This window comes from Penaeus chinensis, chromosome 37 (assembly GCF_019202785.1).
Source record: "Penaeus chinensis breed Huanghai No. 1 chromosome 37, ASM1920278v2, whole genome shotgun sequence".
Taxonomy (NCBI): Eukaryota; Metazoa; Arthropoda; class Malacostraca; order Decapoda; family Penaeidae; genus Penaeus; species Penaeus chinensis.
The window spans coordinates 11,913,020-11,929,229 of NC_061855.1; the positions used below are offsets into that span (position 1 = coordinate 11,913,020).

At 46.2% G+C, this 16,210-nt stretch overlaps 1 protein-coding gene across 2 annotated transcripts in view; it reads right to left on the reverse strand.

Moving 5' to 3' along the window:
• Window positions 1–847: 847 nt before the first annotated feature.
• Window positions 848–16,210, reverse strand: part of LOC125045655 (major facilitator superfamily domain-containing protein 9-like) — a 68,702-nt gene continuing 53,339 nt past the window's right edge. Inside the window, exons 7-9 of one of the 2 annotated variants that reach the window (XM_047643065.1) lie at window positions 5,284–5,487; window positions 3,814–3,981; window positions 848–1,117 (exon numbers count right to left, since the gene is read on the reverse strand). In XM_047643065.1, coding sequence (XP_047499021.1) covers window positions 879–1,117; window positions 3,814–3,981; window positions 5,284–5,487 — 611 coding nt within the window. In that variant the 3' untranslated portion in view covers window positions 848–878. The remainder of the gene's footprint in view (window positions 1,118–3,813; window positions 3,982–5,283; window positions 5,488–16,210) is intronic. The other variant, XM_047643066.1, reaches the window with a different exon arrangement.

Consider the following 16,210-nt stretch of genomic DNA (forward strand, 5'->3'; position numbering starts at 1 on the left):
GTGAAAGTGAGTTAATGGATTTTATTTTCAACCAAGATTGGTAAGTCTATGACAATCTATATCTTGAGCTTTCACAATCTCCTTCTCTCTCTCTCTCTCTCTCTCTCTCTCTCTCTCTCTCTCTCTCTCTCTCTCTCTCTCTCTCTCTCTATCTCTCTCTCTCTCTCTCTCTGTGTGTGTGTCTGTGTGTGTGTGTGTGTGTGTGTGTTTGTATGCGTGTGTGTGTCGAGATCGATACTGATTCGACATTTGAAAGATTGGTTACAATTTGAGGGCCATTACTCATTACTCATGTATTAGTAGATAGGTAATGTCTATGGAGCTAGTTAGATCCTAATTGCACACTCCTTTTAGTGGGTCGTGTGGTTTAGTACTGGCCCTCCGGTCTCATATCGGAGTGACCTAGGTTCGAGGCCAGGTCAGGGAGGATTGTTATGTATCTATATCAATGTGGTATTTCATTATTCCATCTTTCATATACATATATATATACTTATGTGTGTGTATATGTATCATATACACACACACGTGTGTGTGTATATATATACATATATATAGTAGAAAAACCCACAATGTAAAACTAGATTTATTACATTGTGGGTTTTTCTACAATAGTATCAACACGGTAGAGTGTTTTCTCCTTTCATATATATATATATATATATATATATATATATATATATACATTTACGTATTCATGTATTATATATTTATTTATTATATATTTATTTATTATATATTTATTTATAATATATTTATTCATTTATTTCTATATACTGTACACATATTTTTTATTTTTGTGCGCAATAATGTCTGTGTGCGAGTGAATATGAATGATAGTCATAGCAGTAACCACTTTCAATATATTTTTGAGGCCTTTAATCCACGGAACCGGACTCCATTGCCAGGTTGTCTATGCCGCCCAGGTGTCGGTTTTCGTTTGGCGGCGTCAGCTGTGGAGCCGCGGCCGCCCTGCTCCTCTTCCTCTTTAGCGCTGTGAACCCAATGCAATATAACACGGTCGCAACAAGAGCAGCGCCTGAGAACCATCGGAATGTTTGAACATCGCCCACCGACTCTCGAATCTCGGTGCCTACGACGGTGCCGATAAGTTTTCCTGAAAATAATCATATTGTCAATAATGGCAGTTTGATTAGATTGTAAGCCAGTCGGAACTATAATGTATAATAACAATTACGTAGGAATGAATCAAGCTTGTTTAACTACAATACCACAAATCATTAATTATTTACGTTCAGTGAAGTTATGTGTATGTGTGTATGTGTGTGTATGTGTATGTGTATGTGTATGTGTATGTGTATGTGTATGTGTATGTGTATGTGTGTGTGCGTGTGCGTGTGCGTGTGCGTGTGCGTGTGTGTGTGTGTGTGTGTGTGTGTGTGTGTGTGTGTGTGATGTGCTTTATTGCTGGCTGCTGGTACTAATAAGGCCTTTTTGTAACATTTTCGAAACCCCTACCCTTTGATACAGTCTGATACATGTTTGCCCTTTACACTACATTATTGGAACCTGTTGTAACATTTTTTCCGTTTGTATCAAAGTGTATGCCTTCAGCTTGATACGGTTTGATACACTCCGGCCAGCCAATCAGAGTGCGATAGTTTTCGGATATATTTCACGTTCTCTCAGACAGGTATTTATATTCCCATTAATTACGAATCACATCGTAAGTTTCTTTATATAACTTTATATGGCAAAGGTGCATAAAATGTTCCCATGCCTTTTTAGCAGTACACCAAATACATGTTCACTCTATAAGATTTGAAGTCAATCATGACGGTCGCTGGAACGACATGGTAAGAATTTCCAACGTATCCGAGTCATATGACGTAGTATTGACTTCGATGGGATGAATGTCTTCAAAATCATTCTGTACGTTTATGATATAATCATACAAGCTCAAAAATATCAAAGAAAATACTGTGTATCTTGATTTGTTGATATATTTCAACCAACAAATAAAATAAATGTCCGTGATAACTGGAAATTCGCAGTTGTCTGATTTAAACACGGAACTCACTCGCGATGGATACGATGAGATCCAAAACCTTAGGGCGTCTTCTGTACGTGCCATAAAAGTTAATCCAGGATTAGAGTGTAAATAAGATTTCTAATTTTAATTCACCGAACCAGGCTTTACTGCTGAGTTTAAAATTTAATCCTGCACATGCGCAGAACGAGCTACTTAATTCCCCTTATCATATATTGATAGGTAATGACAATGTCATCAAATCCATAGAAAATATAGCTGGGCTGCCATTAACATTCATAATAAGCAATAACGAAATCAATCCTGACGTTTTCATGTCAGAGATGTATGTGAAAATGTATCAATATGTATTTTCATAAATTGTGGGATATTCAAACTGGAGATATAACTCTCAACATTGAAATGAAAAACTAAAAGAAAATCCCACAGCGAATGAAAGGCAGTGTTATTTCTAGGTAGGGAAATATTCCCAATTTGTGTATATTAATCGAATAAAAAAATAACTTCACAGGTTTCAAATTCAAAGTGAAAACTCTTTAAACGATAGTGACTTCAAAACCGTGCGGATATTTGTTACGATCCTTGCTAGCAACATCCTGAAAAAAAACATCCCCTCCCTACGGGAAGGACCTCTCGGAGAAAACTCAAGCGAATTTAACTTGATAATAAGAGTATTTCATTTTTGTTTGAAGCTATTTATAGGATCTTATTTGTACTGATACATATATATATCGGCATGATACAACACTAGAGTACAGGTGTATATATATTTTTTTTTTCCTCTGTAGCAAACGTTTCGTTATCAACGTGTTATGAAACTTGAATGCTAATTACCATTACACACCCGCTTTTTCATGTAAAACATCATAATTACTGATAATCTCATTGATTCGTGCGCCTGGCAGTGTGTCCTGCATCTTCTGTGCAAGTATGTGGATTTGGATTGAACTTTAATCCGGAAATATCTTTATGTGCGTGCAGAAGACGCATTTATGCGACGTCCACTTTTCAAATGAAGTACAGTTTATGTAATAAAAAATAATATTTTGACATTTAAACTTTCCACAGCCTTGCGAAGCGAAGAGTGGGATGTGTAAACAATATAAGTTGCGGAGTAATCAGGGCAGGGATACTGAACACTACTCGTCCAACATAATTGAGATTTGCGAAGATCTAGCTTCGCCCGGGCCTTACACTTCTTTCGAAAGCATCATGCAAAAGTAAATCAGTGTAAACAAACCTAAGTTACTGATCATTGGAATAATAATTCTAGAAAACATTGTTTAGTTGAATATTTTGCTTCAAAGAAGGTTATAGTAAAACAGATCTAAGAAATCTGATATTGCGATAAATTCTTATTATTTTCATGGACAGAAACTAAGGGTTCCCGATAATGTGTCTTTCACGCTGCGATTCTAGGTCATGATAAGAAGCCACCAAAACGTTGTCTGTCGTCTGTCAACTCAATTTAAATTCAACTAATATTTGAATCGAAATAACGATACAGTAGAAAAACAAAGAAAATGCTAGACAATTTAAATTCCCCGCATTAAAAATGGAAAAGGCATGTTATAGTCAAATAGAGTTTTTTGTCGATTAAGTAATCGGGAAATAAACTTACTATATCCGGTTTCAAACCCGTACGAGAGCAATGTTTGCTTGTAATTAAAAATCATACCAGCATATTAAGTACTTTTATGGTTTTCTATTGACTTTTTTTCATTTGAAATAAAATAAATAGAATAACTTCCTTTCTCAAAACTCTATATGTGAAAAGTGAAATAAGAAAGGTGGCAACTGACCAATGCCAAAGTAGGTCAAGCCCATTAGTCCTCGGGAAGAAGTGATGGTCTCCATGGAGAAGAGGACAGTGCAGTACATGATTCCTGCGGGGAACGTGAGTCCATTCGCGACGCTCTCGAGTGCTTCCAGAGCCAATGACCACCACGGGTTAGACAGGAAGCTGATGCCTGGGGGAAATAGTGCGTTAGCAGAAAATAACACGAACACGATACTTACCTCCGTCGGAGGGGACAAGTATGCTTCTGTTTGCGCTTGTTAATTAATTGATATATATGATATATTTTTTATATCATGGGTTGAGGTTATCTAGTTTCATGTTTCACAAAATACTTCTTATCATTGGCCAGTCAGTTAACGGGTGCCATGGTGGTAAATGAGGAGTGAATAAGCAAATAATATATATATCAAGGTTGATGAGGATTGGAGAAAGAAGACTTTAAAGGCAAAATGAGTATATATTTTTTTTAGATTAGGCTAGAGTAAAGCACACCGCGGACCGTTTGTGTGCGGGCACCCAAGGGATAGGTTTTGTTTAACCCCTTGCCGACGGGTACGACGGGTAGACACGTGCTATGCCCACTGTTAGTACTTGTTTGATAGTTTTTACACATAGATGGCTATACTTGTACTAAGTCACCAATGAGCCAGTTAGGAGTACTGCCCGTCTCGCCCGTTCACCCTTTTCTTTGATTTACGAAATATTTTACATTATCTTATTTTGCTGTTACTAATATTAAAAAACATTATAATAATTATAATGTTTATAATAAAAATAACACCATCGATATCCATAGCACTAGTAAAAAACACGTTTTTCCCGCCAATTCAAATCACGTATGGTCACAAGGTCTATTAATTGACTCCTTTGTGGCTAAGCACTAGCAAAGCCATCTATGAGCAGACATTTCACAAAAAATATAGAAAATGGGCACAGCATTTTCCCCATTTTTTGTTCATTTTCCCCGACGGCATTGGGTTAAGAGCCGGGTGAGCTGAGCAAATTCTAGGAAAGATTAAAGCCATATTTGTGGTGAATAGGGTAGGTGAAGAGGATCTTCCTTCTTCACCCTCTCCCCTTTAAATCGAAAAATGGAGGGGGAGGGACGAGGGTAGAGGGGGAGGGACGAGGGTAATAAACGCTGAGTGCTTCCTGCTCATTATTGTTATCATACGGATAATTATTAACTTTATGGTTATCATTATTATTAATAAATTTATTATTATTATTATTATTATTATTATTATTATTATTATTATTATTGTTGTTATTATTATCATCATCATCATTATCTTTATTACCAATACTGTTATAACTATTATCATAACTGTTAATATCATATCTAATTAGCAAGAGCATGTAGAAACGCAGGTTTCAGCTTGCGACTCAGTAATAGCTATAAGCAAATATATACAATATATGCGATATTCATAAGCTATGACTTATCGAGGGGAGCAGCCGTTCAACATACCCAGCAGCCTGACTGAGTAGGTCAACAGTCCGAGCATAATGACGGGCGCGTGGCCTACCTTGGCCACCAAGGAGGAGGAGACCAGGGTAAAGGGGAGCTCGAGAGGAGCCCCGACGGTGACCGTGAGGCTGATGAGGAACGGCGAGGCACCCAGGTCGGACAGGTAGCGGTACATGAAGGTCTCAATGTAGCCAATAAACATCCCTGAAAATGCCAAATTTCATTAAGATCATGTTGTCATTAACCAAGTCAAGTATAACACACACAGACACATAGTGATGATCGATACCGATGCATCGACACTTGAAAATTAAGAAAAGCGAATTCGATACATCGATTCCTCAGAGACAGGTAAAGCGATATCAATACCAATACATGTATTGCCGATACAGCTTCGCTGATACTTTATTTAAAAAACTGACCGCAGTTTTCCGAAAATCGTGCAGGGATATGTTGATGACCACAATAACATTGTACTTAATGCGTAAATTGAGAGTATCAAAAAGCCGTTTCTTTATGACCAAGGAAGGGCGGAGATAGTCCCCTGCATTCTAAATAGGTAGATACACAAATAGGTATAGAGAGTGAATCAGAGAGTGTGAGTCTGAGAGAGAGAGAGAGAGAGAGAGAGAGAAAGGAAAGGGAGAGAGAGTTTGAGAGCGAGAGAGGGAGGGAGAGGGGAGAAAGAGAGAGTGAGTGAGGGACGGAGTAAGTGAGCAAAAGAAAACAAGAGAGAGAAAAATAAGATAATCTGGTAGAGGGGAGAGATATAGATAGAGAAGGGATGTGAGAGAGTGAGTGAGGGAGGGAGAGAGAATCAGAGAGCGATAGAGTAAGTAAGGGAGTGAGCGAGCTAGAGGAAAATGTAAAGAGAGGGAGAGAAAGAAATAAAGAAAAAGAAAGATATAGAGAGAGAGAGTGAATGAATGAATGAAATTAAGAAAGAGACATAATCGAGTGAGTGAATGAATCAAAGAAAGAAAGAAAGAAAGAGAGAAATAAAGAGAGAGATGGAAGAGAGAGACACAAAGAGTAAATGAGTGAGTGAAAGAAAGAAAAACAAGAAATAGAGAGAGACAGAGAAATAAAGAGAAAGAAAGATAGACAGATAGATAGATGAAGAGAGATGGGGAGACAAAGAGAGAGTAAAAGGTTATGAGTGCCTGGTTAGACAGTAATTACTATCTATTATTTACTCTTTATTGTTGAAAGAGTACAGCACAACCAAATGAACCACGATACGATGAACTGAGAACTGTTCTTGAGCACGGGGTGCAGCTAGCCCTCCGGGGTCCAAGCACTGACAGTTTTTGACAGTTTGACCTCTGGAGGTGAACTGACGTGTCAGATTGGGTCAAGCATAATTGACATCCTTCACGGCTGCCTGCATGTCCAGATGTCCTCGGGGCCTTCGTCTGGGTCTACGGGCGTCCGGGCAGGTGCGCCCTTCCCGGCACCTTAGTGCAGCTGATACCTGCGAAGACGAGCTCCTGGAATTGACTGGATCTGTGGCCGTTCAGGCAGGCAGCACCCTTCCACAGCATCCTGGGGCGTCTGGTACCTGTACTGCCGAATTCCTGGTCCTTTGCTGGACCTATGGGCGTCCCGGCAGGCAGCGCCCTTCAAGTACATACTAGGGGGGGGCTTAATGCCTGCACAGTCGAACTACTGGTCTGCAGGCCTACAGCGATCATCTGGTGACGTCCTTCCCACGACATCCTTGGGCGATTGTAACTGCAGCAAGCAGGTTCCTCGGTCCATCTGCTATGCTTAGTCGCTGAATCAGATGATACATGTAAGGGCCAAGACAGTATGAGAAAAAGAAAGCTAACAGAGAGTGTGGTGGGGGAGTTAAGTGTTACTAGCCAATTTCTTATATACGTTTGCAGTTTTTAATGATGGTTTAGTTTTTATCTTCGCTTTTTTTCTTGTTTTGTGTTTTTCACGAAAATAAAGAAGAAAATAGGGGACGGGGACAAAAGTAGCGGTACGCAAGGACCTACTTGGGCTACAAACTGTCCCTGATAGATATGAGAGTAGATAAGGTAAACGTCAACGGCAATCCGCGAGTATCTACTTGAACCACTTGTTGTTACTTGGAGAAAAAAGGTATGTAAAGTCAGAAATGCAAAGTAATGCGCATAGTGGTTTCACTCGTCACAACTGGCAAAATCGCGGCCAAAAGAGATACATTATCGATCTTTACACCAACAACTACGACAACACCCTATTAATGAAGGATTCAGTCTCTTTTGTTCTGCGTGGATGAGTAAGTGTGTATAAGTGTGAACGAGAGTGAGGTGAGTTAGAATGAAAGTGAGAGTGACCTCACACAAAGAATGAATCACAAACACGAAAATTAACATTCACTTTAACAATAATGCAATAAGCTGAAAATTGCAATAATACAAAATAATTTCAACTACCACTCTGAATTTAACATTTATTGATATGCGACGGGATGTATGCATTATTGAACGGTGACATGAAACATTCTTTGCAAGCTTCTAGTAAAACTTCCTGGCTGAGAAATGTAATACGCAATCCACAATTCTATTTAATCTACATTTCGGATTCGCTACAAAATTCTGACATAACGAGGTAACCAGGTCTAGTATAAGCATGTCAGACTACGTTTGACTTCATCAATGGGGTCCTTATGCCCATATTGCCGAATGAAGTGAAGAGAACTGAAAAGTTAGATGATAAAATACAGAAATAAACCACTCGACTCAGCGCATTTGTGACAGTAACTTGCGGGTATCTCATTTTCACGAAATTACACGATCGCCGGGATTTACCCAGAACATGCAAGCGACTTCTGTGAGGGTGAATAGGGTGCGATGATAAGCGAATGATGGTTAGATAAGTCATAAGTCAATGAACGTAAATAAGGGCTCACACCGACTCGATTAAACAGATAACTTATTTATTTGTTCAATCTTATTTACTCTATACCTACTATCGTACATTGGAACATAGATCAATTAGACGATTTACACAACCCCGGGTTATATCTGGCATAATAAATAATACATTTAAAGAAAAATCACGGTACAAGCTCCGTTCTAGTGCCGATTGAACGTGTCACCATCGAGCAATGTAACAGTGCTCCGCTTATGCCTATGGTGTCTACAACGACAAACAACCAAGTACCGGAAAAGCGAGCTGTCTCTCAGAGCCCCTCCACGTGAGCGACCGACCAGAAGAGAAAGTGAGAGAAATAAACTACATGAATATCATGAAATACCTATGCAAAATCACAAGGAGTAAATTCTCTGTTTGAGGAAAATTCACGAATGTGTTGAATTGGAACAATATAGATCTCTCTCTAAAAAAAAAAAAAAAAAAAAAAAGAAAAAAAAAAAAAAACTTAATGAACAATATTTCGCGTTTGTTGGTAAAACCGTGTTATTGTAATACTGTGGTTTAAGGTAAACACACGGTAGTCAAATTAACTCTTTATTACAGTTACTCCTTGATTCCGCGGCTTTAATGGGCCAGGCACGATGTTTACTCGCTGCTCAGGTCCGGAGAGTTAAGCGGTGATTGACCTAAGTCGCCAAACGGAATAGGTCAAGTCCTACGGTGTGCCGAAGCTTGAGAGGAGTTGGTCACCACAGCACTCCCCTTCCAGTGTAGCGGTCGTGAAAAGAACCCTCGAACCCGTGCACGGTTCTTGGAGGTGTGCAGGTTTCGCACGGTCGATGCAGACGATGTCCTCCCCTCGGGGACGCCGGATGGTGACAGTCTTACCGTCCTGCTTGACGACAGGAAAAGGTCCCTCGTAGGGCGGGCACAGAGGTGGCTTGGTGGGTCGCCTGATGAAGACGTGTGAGCAGTCGTGAAGGTCGCGTGGTAGGTAAATGTCTCGCTGCCGTGCGGGCCATGCGGTCGCGGAGCTGCTTTCCGAAAGCTCCCGGGTCCTGACTTCCGGAGCTAACTACGAAGTCGGCAGGGAGGGCTATGGTGGTTCCGTAACCCATCTCAGCCGCGGTGAACTGAAGGTCCTGCTTGAAAGAGGTCCGTATGTGCAGGAGCGCCAAGGGAAACTGGTCTACCCATTGACGCGTGGAGGATGAAGCTGTGAGAGCCTCCATCAACTGGCGATGTAGGCGCTCTACCATGCCGTTGGCACTGGGACGGTATGCCGTGGTCCGCATGCGCTTCGAGCCGAGAAGAATTATCAGTTGCCTCCAGAGCTCGGACTCGAACTGTGACCCGCGATCGGTCGTGATCGTCGGAGGAGTTCCATAGCGCGATATCCAGGTGCTGATGAAGGTCTTGGCAATGGTGGTGGCGGTGATATCCTGAATGGGGGTGGCTTCAGGCCACCTAGTAAACCGGTCAATCATCGTCAGGACATAACGGTAACCCTGGTCGGCTGGGAGAGAGCCAACCACGTCCAGGTGTACGTGTTCGAAGCGGCCGTCTGGTACCAGGAACACCTATTGGGGAGCCTTAGTATGTCGGTGAACCTTACTGCGCTGGCACTCGACGCAGGTGCGGCTCTATTCCCGGACGTCTCTATTGATGCCCGGCCAGACAACTTTGCTGCGGATGAGATCCTGGGTTGCACGTATTCCCCGATGGGCATGGTAAGCTTCGAAAAACTGCCGGCGGAGTGTTGGGGGAATGTAAAGACGAGGTCGGCCCAGCGAAGTGTCGCAGAGGATGGTGTCCTGCGAGTTCTGAAGTTGTACCTGCTCCAGCTGAAGAGAGGTATCTCCATCGATAATTCTGGGAAGGGAAGGGTCTTGTTGCTGTTCCCTGCGAACTAGATGATAATCGATGGGGTCATTGCTGACACTTACCATGGCTATCGATACCCTGGATAGGGCATCCGCGGCCTTGTTGTCGGTGCCTCTGATGTGCCGTATGTCCGTGGTGAAGTGGGCCACGAAATCCGGGTGCTTCTCCTCACGTGGGGACTGACGCCGGCTCCTGTTGTGCAGGGCGAAGGTGAGGGGCTTGTGATCCGTCAGGATGTGGAACTCTTTCCCCTCGACGTATGTCCGGAAGTGTTTGATGGCAGTGTAGACGGCGGGCCAGCCATGACGATGTGGTGTGACAGTGTGTGGCGGTGTTGTTGTCACGTTGATTGGTTTCGTCAGCGCTGGAAAGTCACGGAGCAGGGCTCTGTAAGTGCATTGGTAGGGTAGCACGGTGTAGATGCGGGGGACTCGTACTAGGGCCGACGAGGCGTGGGTCCGGTCTCCTGACTGGTGTATAAGGGCCTCCCGCTTAAGGTTCACCGTGAATCCATAATGTGCGAGGAAGTCTGCTCCGAGGATTGGCTGCTGTACATCGGCGACCAGGAACACCCACCTCAGCTTCGGGTTGGGGGCGCGATTGAAAATGAGTGTCATGGAGCGCTCACCGTATACGTTAATGGGAGAACTGTTGGCGGCCTCCAGCGTGCGAGATGCAGGGCGAGGTCCTGTCCCTGTGGGATGCAGGGATAAGTCTGACCTCAGCACCAATTGTCTACCAGGAACCGTAGGTGTGAGTTGGTGTCACAGACGTAGAGCGTCTGGGGCCGCGAGAAACCGGCGCTATTAGTTCCCGCGCTGCCCGTTTCCCGGCCAGGAGCAAGGCGGTTGTGAGTTCGGCGACCTGCGTAGCGGTATTAGTTTCGGCGCTATTAGTTCCCGCGGTGCCCGTTTCCCGGCCAGGAGCAAGGCGCTTGTGAGTTCGGCGACCTGCGGAGCGAGGGACTCCAGGGTTAAAGACGGTGTAGTGGACACGGATGAGACTTGTGGGCTGGCTTGTATTGCGAGGATTTCGTCGGCTTTCAAGGCTAGTTGCACGATGGGGAGTTTTGAGGCTAAAAGGACGGTCTGAACTGCTGCCGGCAGACGTTGGAGGAACATCGAGCGCAGAATATCAGGAGGCAGGTGTGTGTCGGCACGGGCGAGGGTGCGTTGCATGTGACGTAGTATTTCTGAGGGCGTACGGCCGTCCGGTGACGTTGACGTGAAGAGAGCGCGCAACGCGTGTCGTGGGGAAGGCGCTGCTCGCTGTAGGATTGCTGCCTTGAGGAGTTCATACGAATTGTACTCGGGGTTGTTGGTGAAGTCGCCGACGGAGAGTAGGAGTTCCGGTGAGAGATTCGTCACCAGTATTCGATATTTAGTAAGTGGAGAGATGACGTGGCAAAGGAGGAACTCCTGTTCCACCTGCAGAAACCATTCCGGAAGGCAGGCGATGGTGCAGGTGGGCAGTGGCTTCAAAGTAGTTGACAGGCTCATGGCTATAATAGACTCTTTACTCCGGAGGTCACCAGTGTGGTTTAAGGTAAACGCACGGTAGCCAAATTAACTCTTTATTACAGCGGGTGTGTTGTGGTCAGAGTCCAGCCAATGAGTGTGTGTTACTCCTAAGGATAAGTTCGATATGCGAAGCTGAGCTTCGCCCGGGCTATGCCAATGAGGGGAGCCCGACCTGTGTCGACTAATGTTGACTCGCTAACGTGTGTCAGCTGGTGCTGACTCGGCTTAGGCCTTACCCGCCGTGGTGTCCAGCGGTTTGTGGCCCTGCCCTTCACACAGGCGACCGCTCCCGTCTAGACGTCCAGAATGGTTTCCGAGTACCGCCCCCCCCTCACTGAAGTGAAACAACCTTTGGATGGTTGCTTCAGAGGGATGAAAGGAACCAGCTGGCAAAAGGACAAAACCCCCCTTCCCTCACTGAGGTGAAACAGCCTTTGGATGGCTGCTTCAGAGGGAAGGGGGAAACACTTTGAAAAGACACAGGTACTTTCCTTCCTCACTGAGGTGAAACAACCTTTGGGTGGTTGCTTCAGAGGGAATGTAAGGAACTGCCTGGCAAGAACGCAAAACCTCCCTTCCCTCACTGAGGTGAAACAGCCTTTGGGTGGCTGTTTTAGAGGGAAGGGTGAACTACTTTAAAAAGACACAGGTCCTTTCCTTCCTCACTGAGGTGAAACAACCTTTGGGTGGTTGCTTCTGAGGGATGAAAGGAACCAGCTGGCAAAAGTGCAAAACCTCCCTTCCCTCACTGAGGTGAGGCAGCCTTTGGATGACTGTCTCAGAGGGAAGGAGGAATCCCTTTGAAAAGACACAGGTCCTTTCCTTCCCCACTGAGGTGAAACAACCTTTGGGTGGTTGCTTCAGGGGAACGAAAGGAAGTGCCTGACAAGAACGCAAAACCTCCCTTCCCTCACTGAGGTGAAACAGCCTTTGGGTGTTTTAGAGGGAAGGGGGAACTACTTTGAAAAGACACAGGTCCTTTCCTTCCTCACTGAGGTGAAACAACCTTTGGGTGGTTGCTTCTGAGGGATGAAAGGAACTGCCTGGTAAAAGTGCAAGACTCCTCTTCTCTCATTGCGGTGAAGCAACCTTTGGGTGGCTGCCTCAGAGGGCTGAGCAAAAGGGCTCCAAACAATGATGTCTCGTAGGTGGAAGGGCATCCCCTCTGGTCTCTCCCCAGGGGTTTACATCTACCCACGCGTTTGTCGTGCGTGGCAGCCTTGTGCGCTGTGGAGACGGGAGTCCTGGAGGTTGAGCGATGCCGTGAACGAGTACGCCCTGTGGCTAGCAACACGCATCTTTGATCCTCTATTCCAGCAAGACAAGCGGCCTGATCCCGGCCTGGTCACGGTCAATCGGCTGGTCTCCCCCGGGAGGCTAGGGTCAAGCAGTCATGCCGCCATTGGCACTCACAATGGTCCGTGAGTGCCGTCACAATGGCTACTGGCTGCGTATATCCTCTCATCACTCCTGCTACTGTTAGACACTGGTTCTAACACTCAGCTTCCCCTTGTTGGACTCCGTGGTGGGTGGGGGCGTGAGAGGATGAAGCACTTACCAATTCATGGAAAAAATAATCAAACACCCCCCTCAGACTGACAAAAATGTTGACGAACTGTGCAAGGCCCAGACCACGGTAGTCACCATGAAGGCATAGGTGCCTTCCGGTGGCAAAAGAAAGCCCCATGCACAAGATGACACTGTCACCCCTGCTGCTAAGGTGGACAAGACCGAAGCCAATGGGTCTGTCCACCGAATAGTCAAACATCTTGACTCGCGAGCTGGCCTCTCCAGGCCAACAGCTAAGCCAGGGAGGCCCCTGAGTTCACAGACGGCCTCCCCGATTGAGAGGGGAGAGCAGGCTGAACCAGCCGCATCAGCTCCTGCCTCCACAAACAAGCCCGAAAGCCGAAAGGGCGGGCCGAAGCGTCCGAGGCCGGATACCGACTCTGATGAAGAGTCGGGACCCCCTAAACGCTTCGCCCAGTTCAAAGTGCCAGCTAAACCCGAAGGCTTCGACAATGCCTACCAATTGGTCAGGGCATTGGAGTTGCAACGGAAAATCCGGTTGTCGATCCGGGTCGCCCGAGATCAGGGCATGATCATAATGCCCAAAGATCAAGCTACCTTGAATTTCCTCCGGGAAACGAAGGAGCTAACTGATGGGAGGAAAGTGAGTCATTCCCCACTAAGTCCCGAGGAAAAGAGAACCAAGATGGTGCTACTTGGCTTCTCAGTCTCGTACGATGTGAAGCTGATCGCTTCACACCCACAGGTCGTGCAGGCTTCCCGAATGTCGAAGGGGAAGACTCCAACCAGGCAAGTCATGCTTACCATGAAAGGTGCCCCAACCACTACCCTTGATCTGGGTAACTGGGGCACCTACAACCTTCGAACGTATGTGCCAAAACCACTTCGGTGTTTCAAGTGCCAGAAATACTGTCACCACCAGGCTAACTGTACAGCCAAGCCTAAATGTGGTGTCTGTAGCAAGGCACACAACACAGAGGTATGCCTCAAGGCATACAAAGAGGAAAAGAGGGACACAACAGCCAAATGTCCCAACTGTGCCAAGAAGCATCATGCCTGGAGCCTGACTTGCTCTGTCAGGAAAAAGGCGGCCCTCAGGCGACAAGAGGTTGCTCTAAACCGATCAGACTTTGTTCCTGCCCCACCGGGCACCCATGTCTGGGGAAGGAACAAAAGCGAAAAGGCCTCCCGACCTCCTAAGAGGAAGGAAGCCGCCCCCCAGCCAACACCGGATGTCTCCAATAAAAAGGAGTTTCCGACAATGCCAAAGGTGCAGAAAAAAACTAAAGAAAAAAGTTTCTAAGAACACCACAAAAACCTCCCCAATAGATGATCATCTCCTCTTTGACGAGGACGATATGACTCTCCTATTAACTGCTGTTGTCACAGCAGTAGCAACAGCCCTGGGGAGGTCGAGTGAGGAGGCCGAGAAGGCAGTTTCGGTCGCCATGACGGCAATGACCCAGACTGTCGCAGCCCTGAAGGGAAGAAAGCTGGCCAGAGCAAAACCAGCCTCACCCTCACCCCAGGACGAGACTCCCCTCCCCACTCCAAACCAGGCCATGCCTTCACAGGCAGAGCCAAAACAGGCTGAATCTGTGCAGCCAGAGCCAGATCACGCTGACCTTGCCCAGGCAAGGCCAGCAAGGCCAGCAAAGAAAAAGCCTGAGAGAAAAGCTGAACCAACCAAAGTCAGAGCTACCAAAGGCTCTCCACCCCCCAGAGGACCCAAGGATAGCCTGACAACAGACGAGGAGCCCTCAACCAGCGAGGACCTCGCAATGGAGTTGTCAGACTCCGACGATGTCTCTGATGTAACTATCACTGAGTAACATCATGACACACCATCTAAGCATCCTACAGTGGAACATCAATAGCTTCTCTGCAAAGAACGCTTTTCTCCAAGCAGTATTGCGATCAAGGAACATTGACATTGTCATGCTCCAGGAGACATTAACAGTGGACACTGTTCGCTTCTCAGGGTACCATGCCTTCACACTGCCACGCACAGCTGGCAAGAGAGGCTTGATCACCCATGTGAGAGCAACAATCCCCTGCTCCGCAATAGCCGATGCATCGCCAGCCAGGTCTGTGCTTCTGCTGCACACGACCGAGTGATCATGCACACCACCCCATCCTGGCTCCCTGCCGGGCACCGGATGCGGCCGGCTATCACATAGCCGACGTGCTAGAGACATTCCCTGAGATCGCTCTCCTCAACACCCAAGAGCCAACGCACGTCAGAGGAGGGGTCCTAGACCTCACCCTGGCCACTGCGACTTTGGTGGGGAGGAATGGCTGGTGTGTCGATGAGACCGTCACAAGTGACCATTACGGCACTATAACTACCCTCATGGATGCTGGCCCAGCCGAAATCCTAAGACCGAATCCAAGATGGAAAATAGACAAGGCCAACTGGCAGGCGTTTCAAAACGCCTTGGCCCTCTGTCTGAGATGCAACGATCCCCCACAAAGCGAAAATGTGGAAGTGCTCGAAGCTAGCCTGCTAAACGCCATTAATGAAGCAGCCTCACAGACCATACCCAAAACTCGGCCTGGGTCCAGAAGTCACAAAGACGCCTGGTACTTCAATGACGAGATCAGGGAGGTCAACCACAGGGTGAACATGTGCCGAAAACTATTCTGAAGGCAAAGAACCCCTGACAACTTATCCCTCCTAAGGGAAGCTGTCACGGATGCCAAGGAAACTGCCAACAGAGTCAGGCAGGAAAAGTGGCTGGAATGGTGTGAGTCCTTCGACCACCAAACCACCCTTTCAGAGCTGTGGCAACGGGTCAAGCGAGCTACCAGCCGCTTAGCCCCGAGGTGCACCCATCACGACCCCCAAGCAGAGGCTAATAGACTGGCACACGAGTTATCTGCGAGAACGAGCAGCAACAGTCTGCCAGCCGAGCTGAGGGCAAGACAAGAGCGTCTACAGCCAGACAGACACGATCAGATCAGAGAAAGGGCAACCGAACCCGATAACTCAGACGTTATCTTTTCTCTGAGGGAACTAAGGAAAGCCTATAAAACCAGTTCCAACACAGCCCCGGGCTCTGATGGGATCTCGTACCCCATTATCTCCCACCTAGGACTAGCAGGTGAGCGTGCACTCTTGCAAC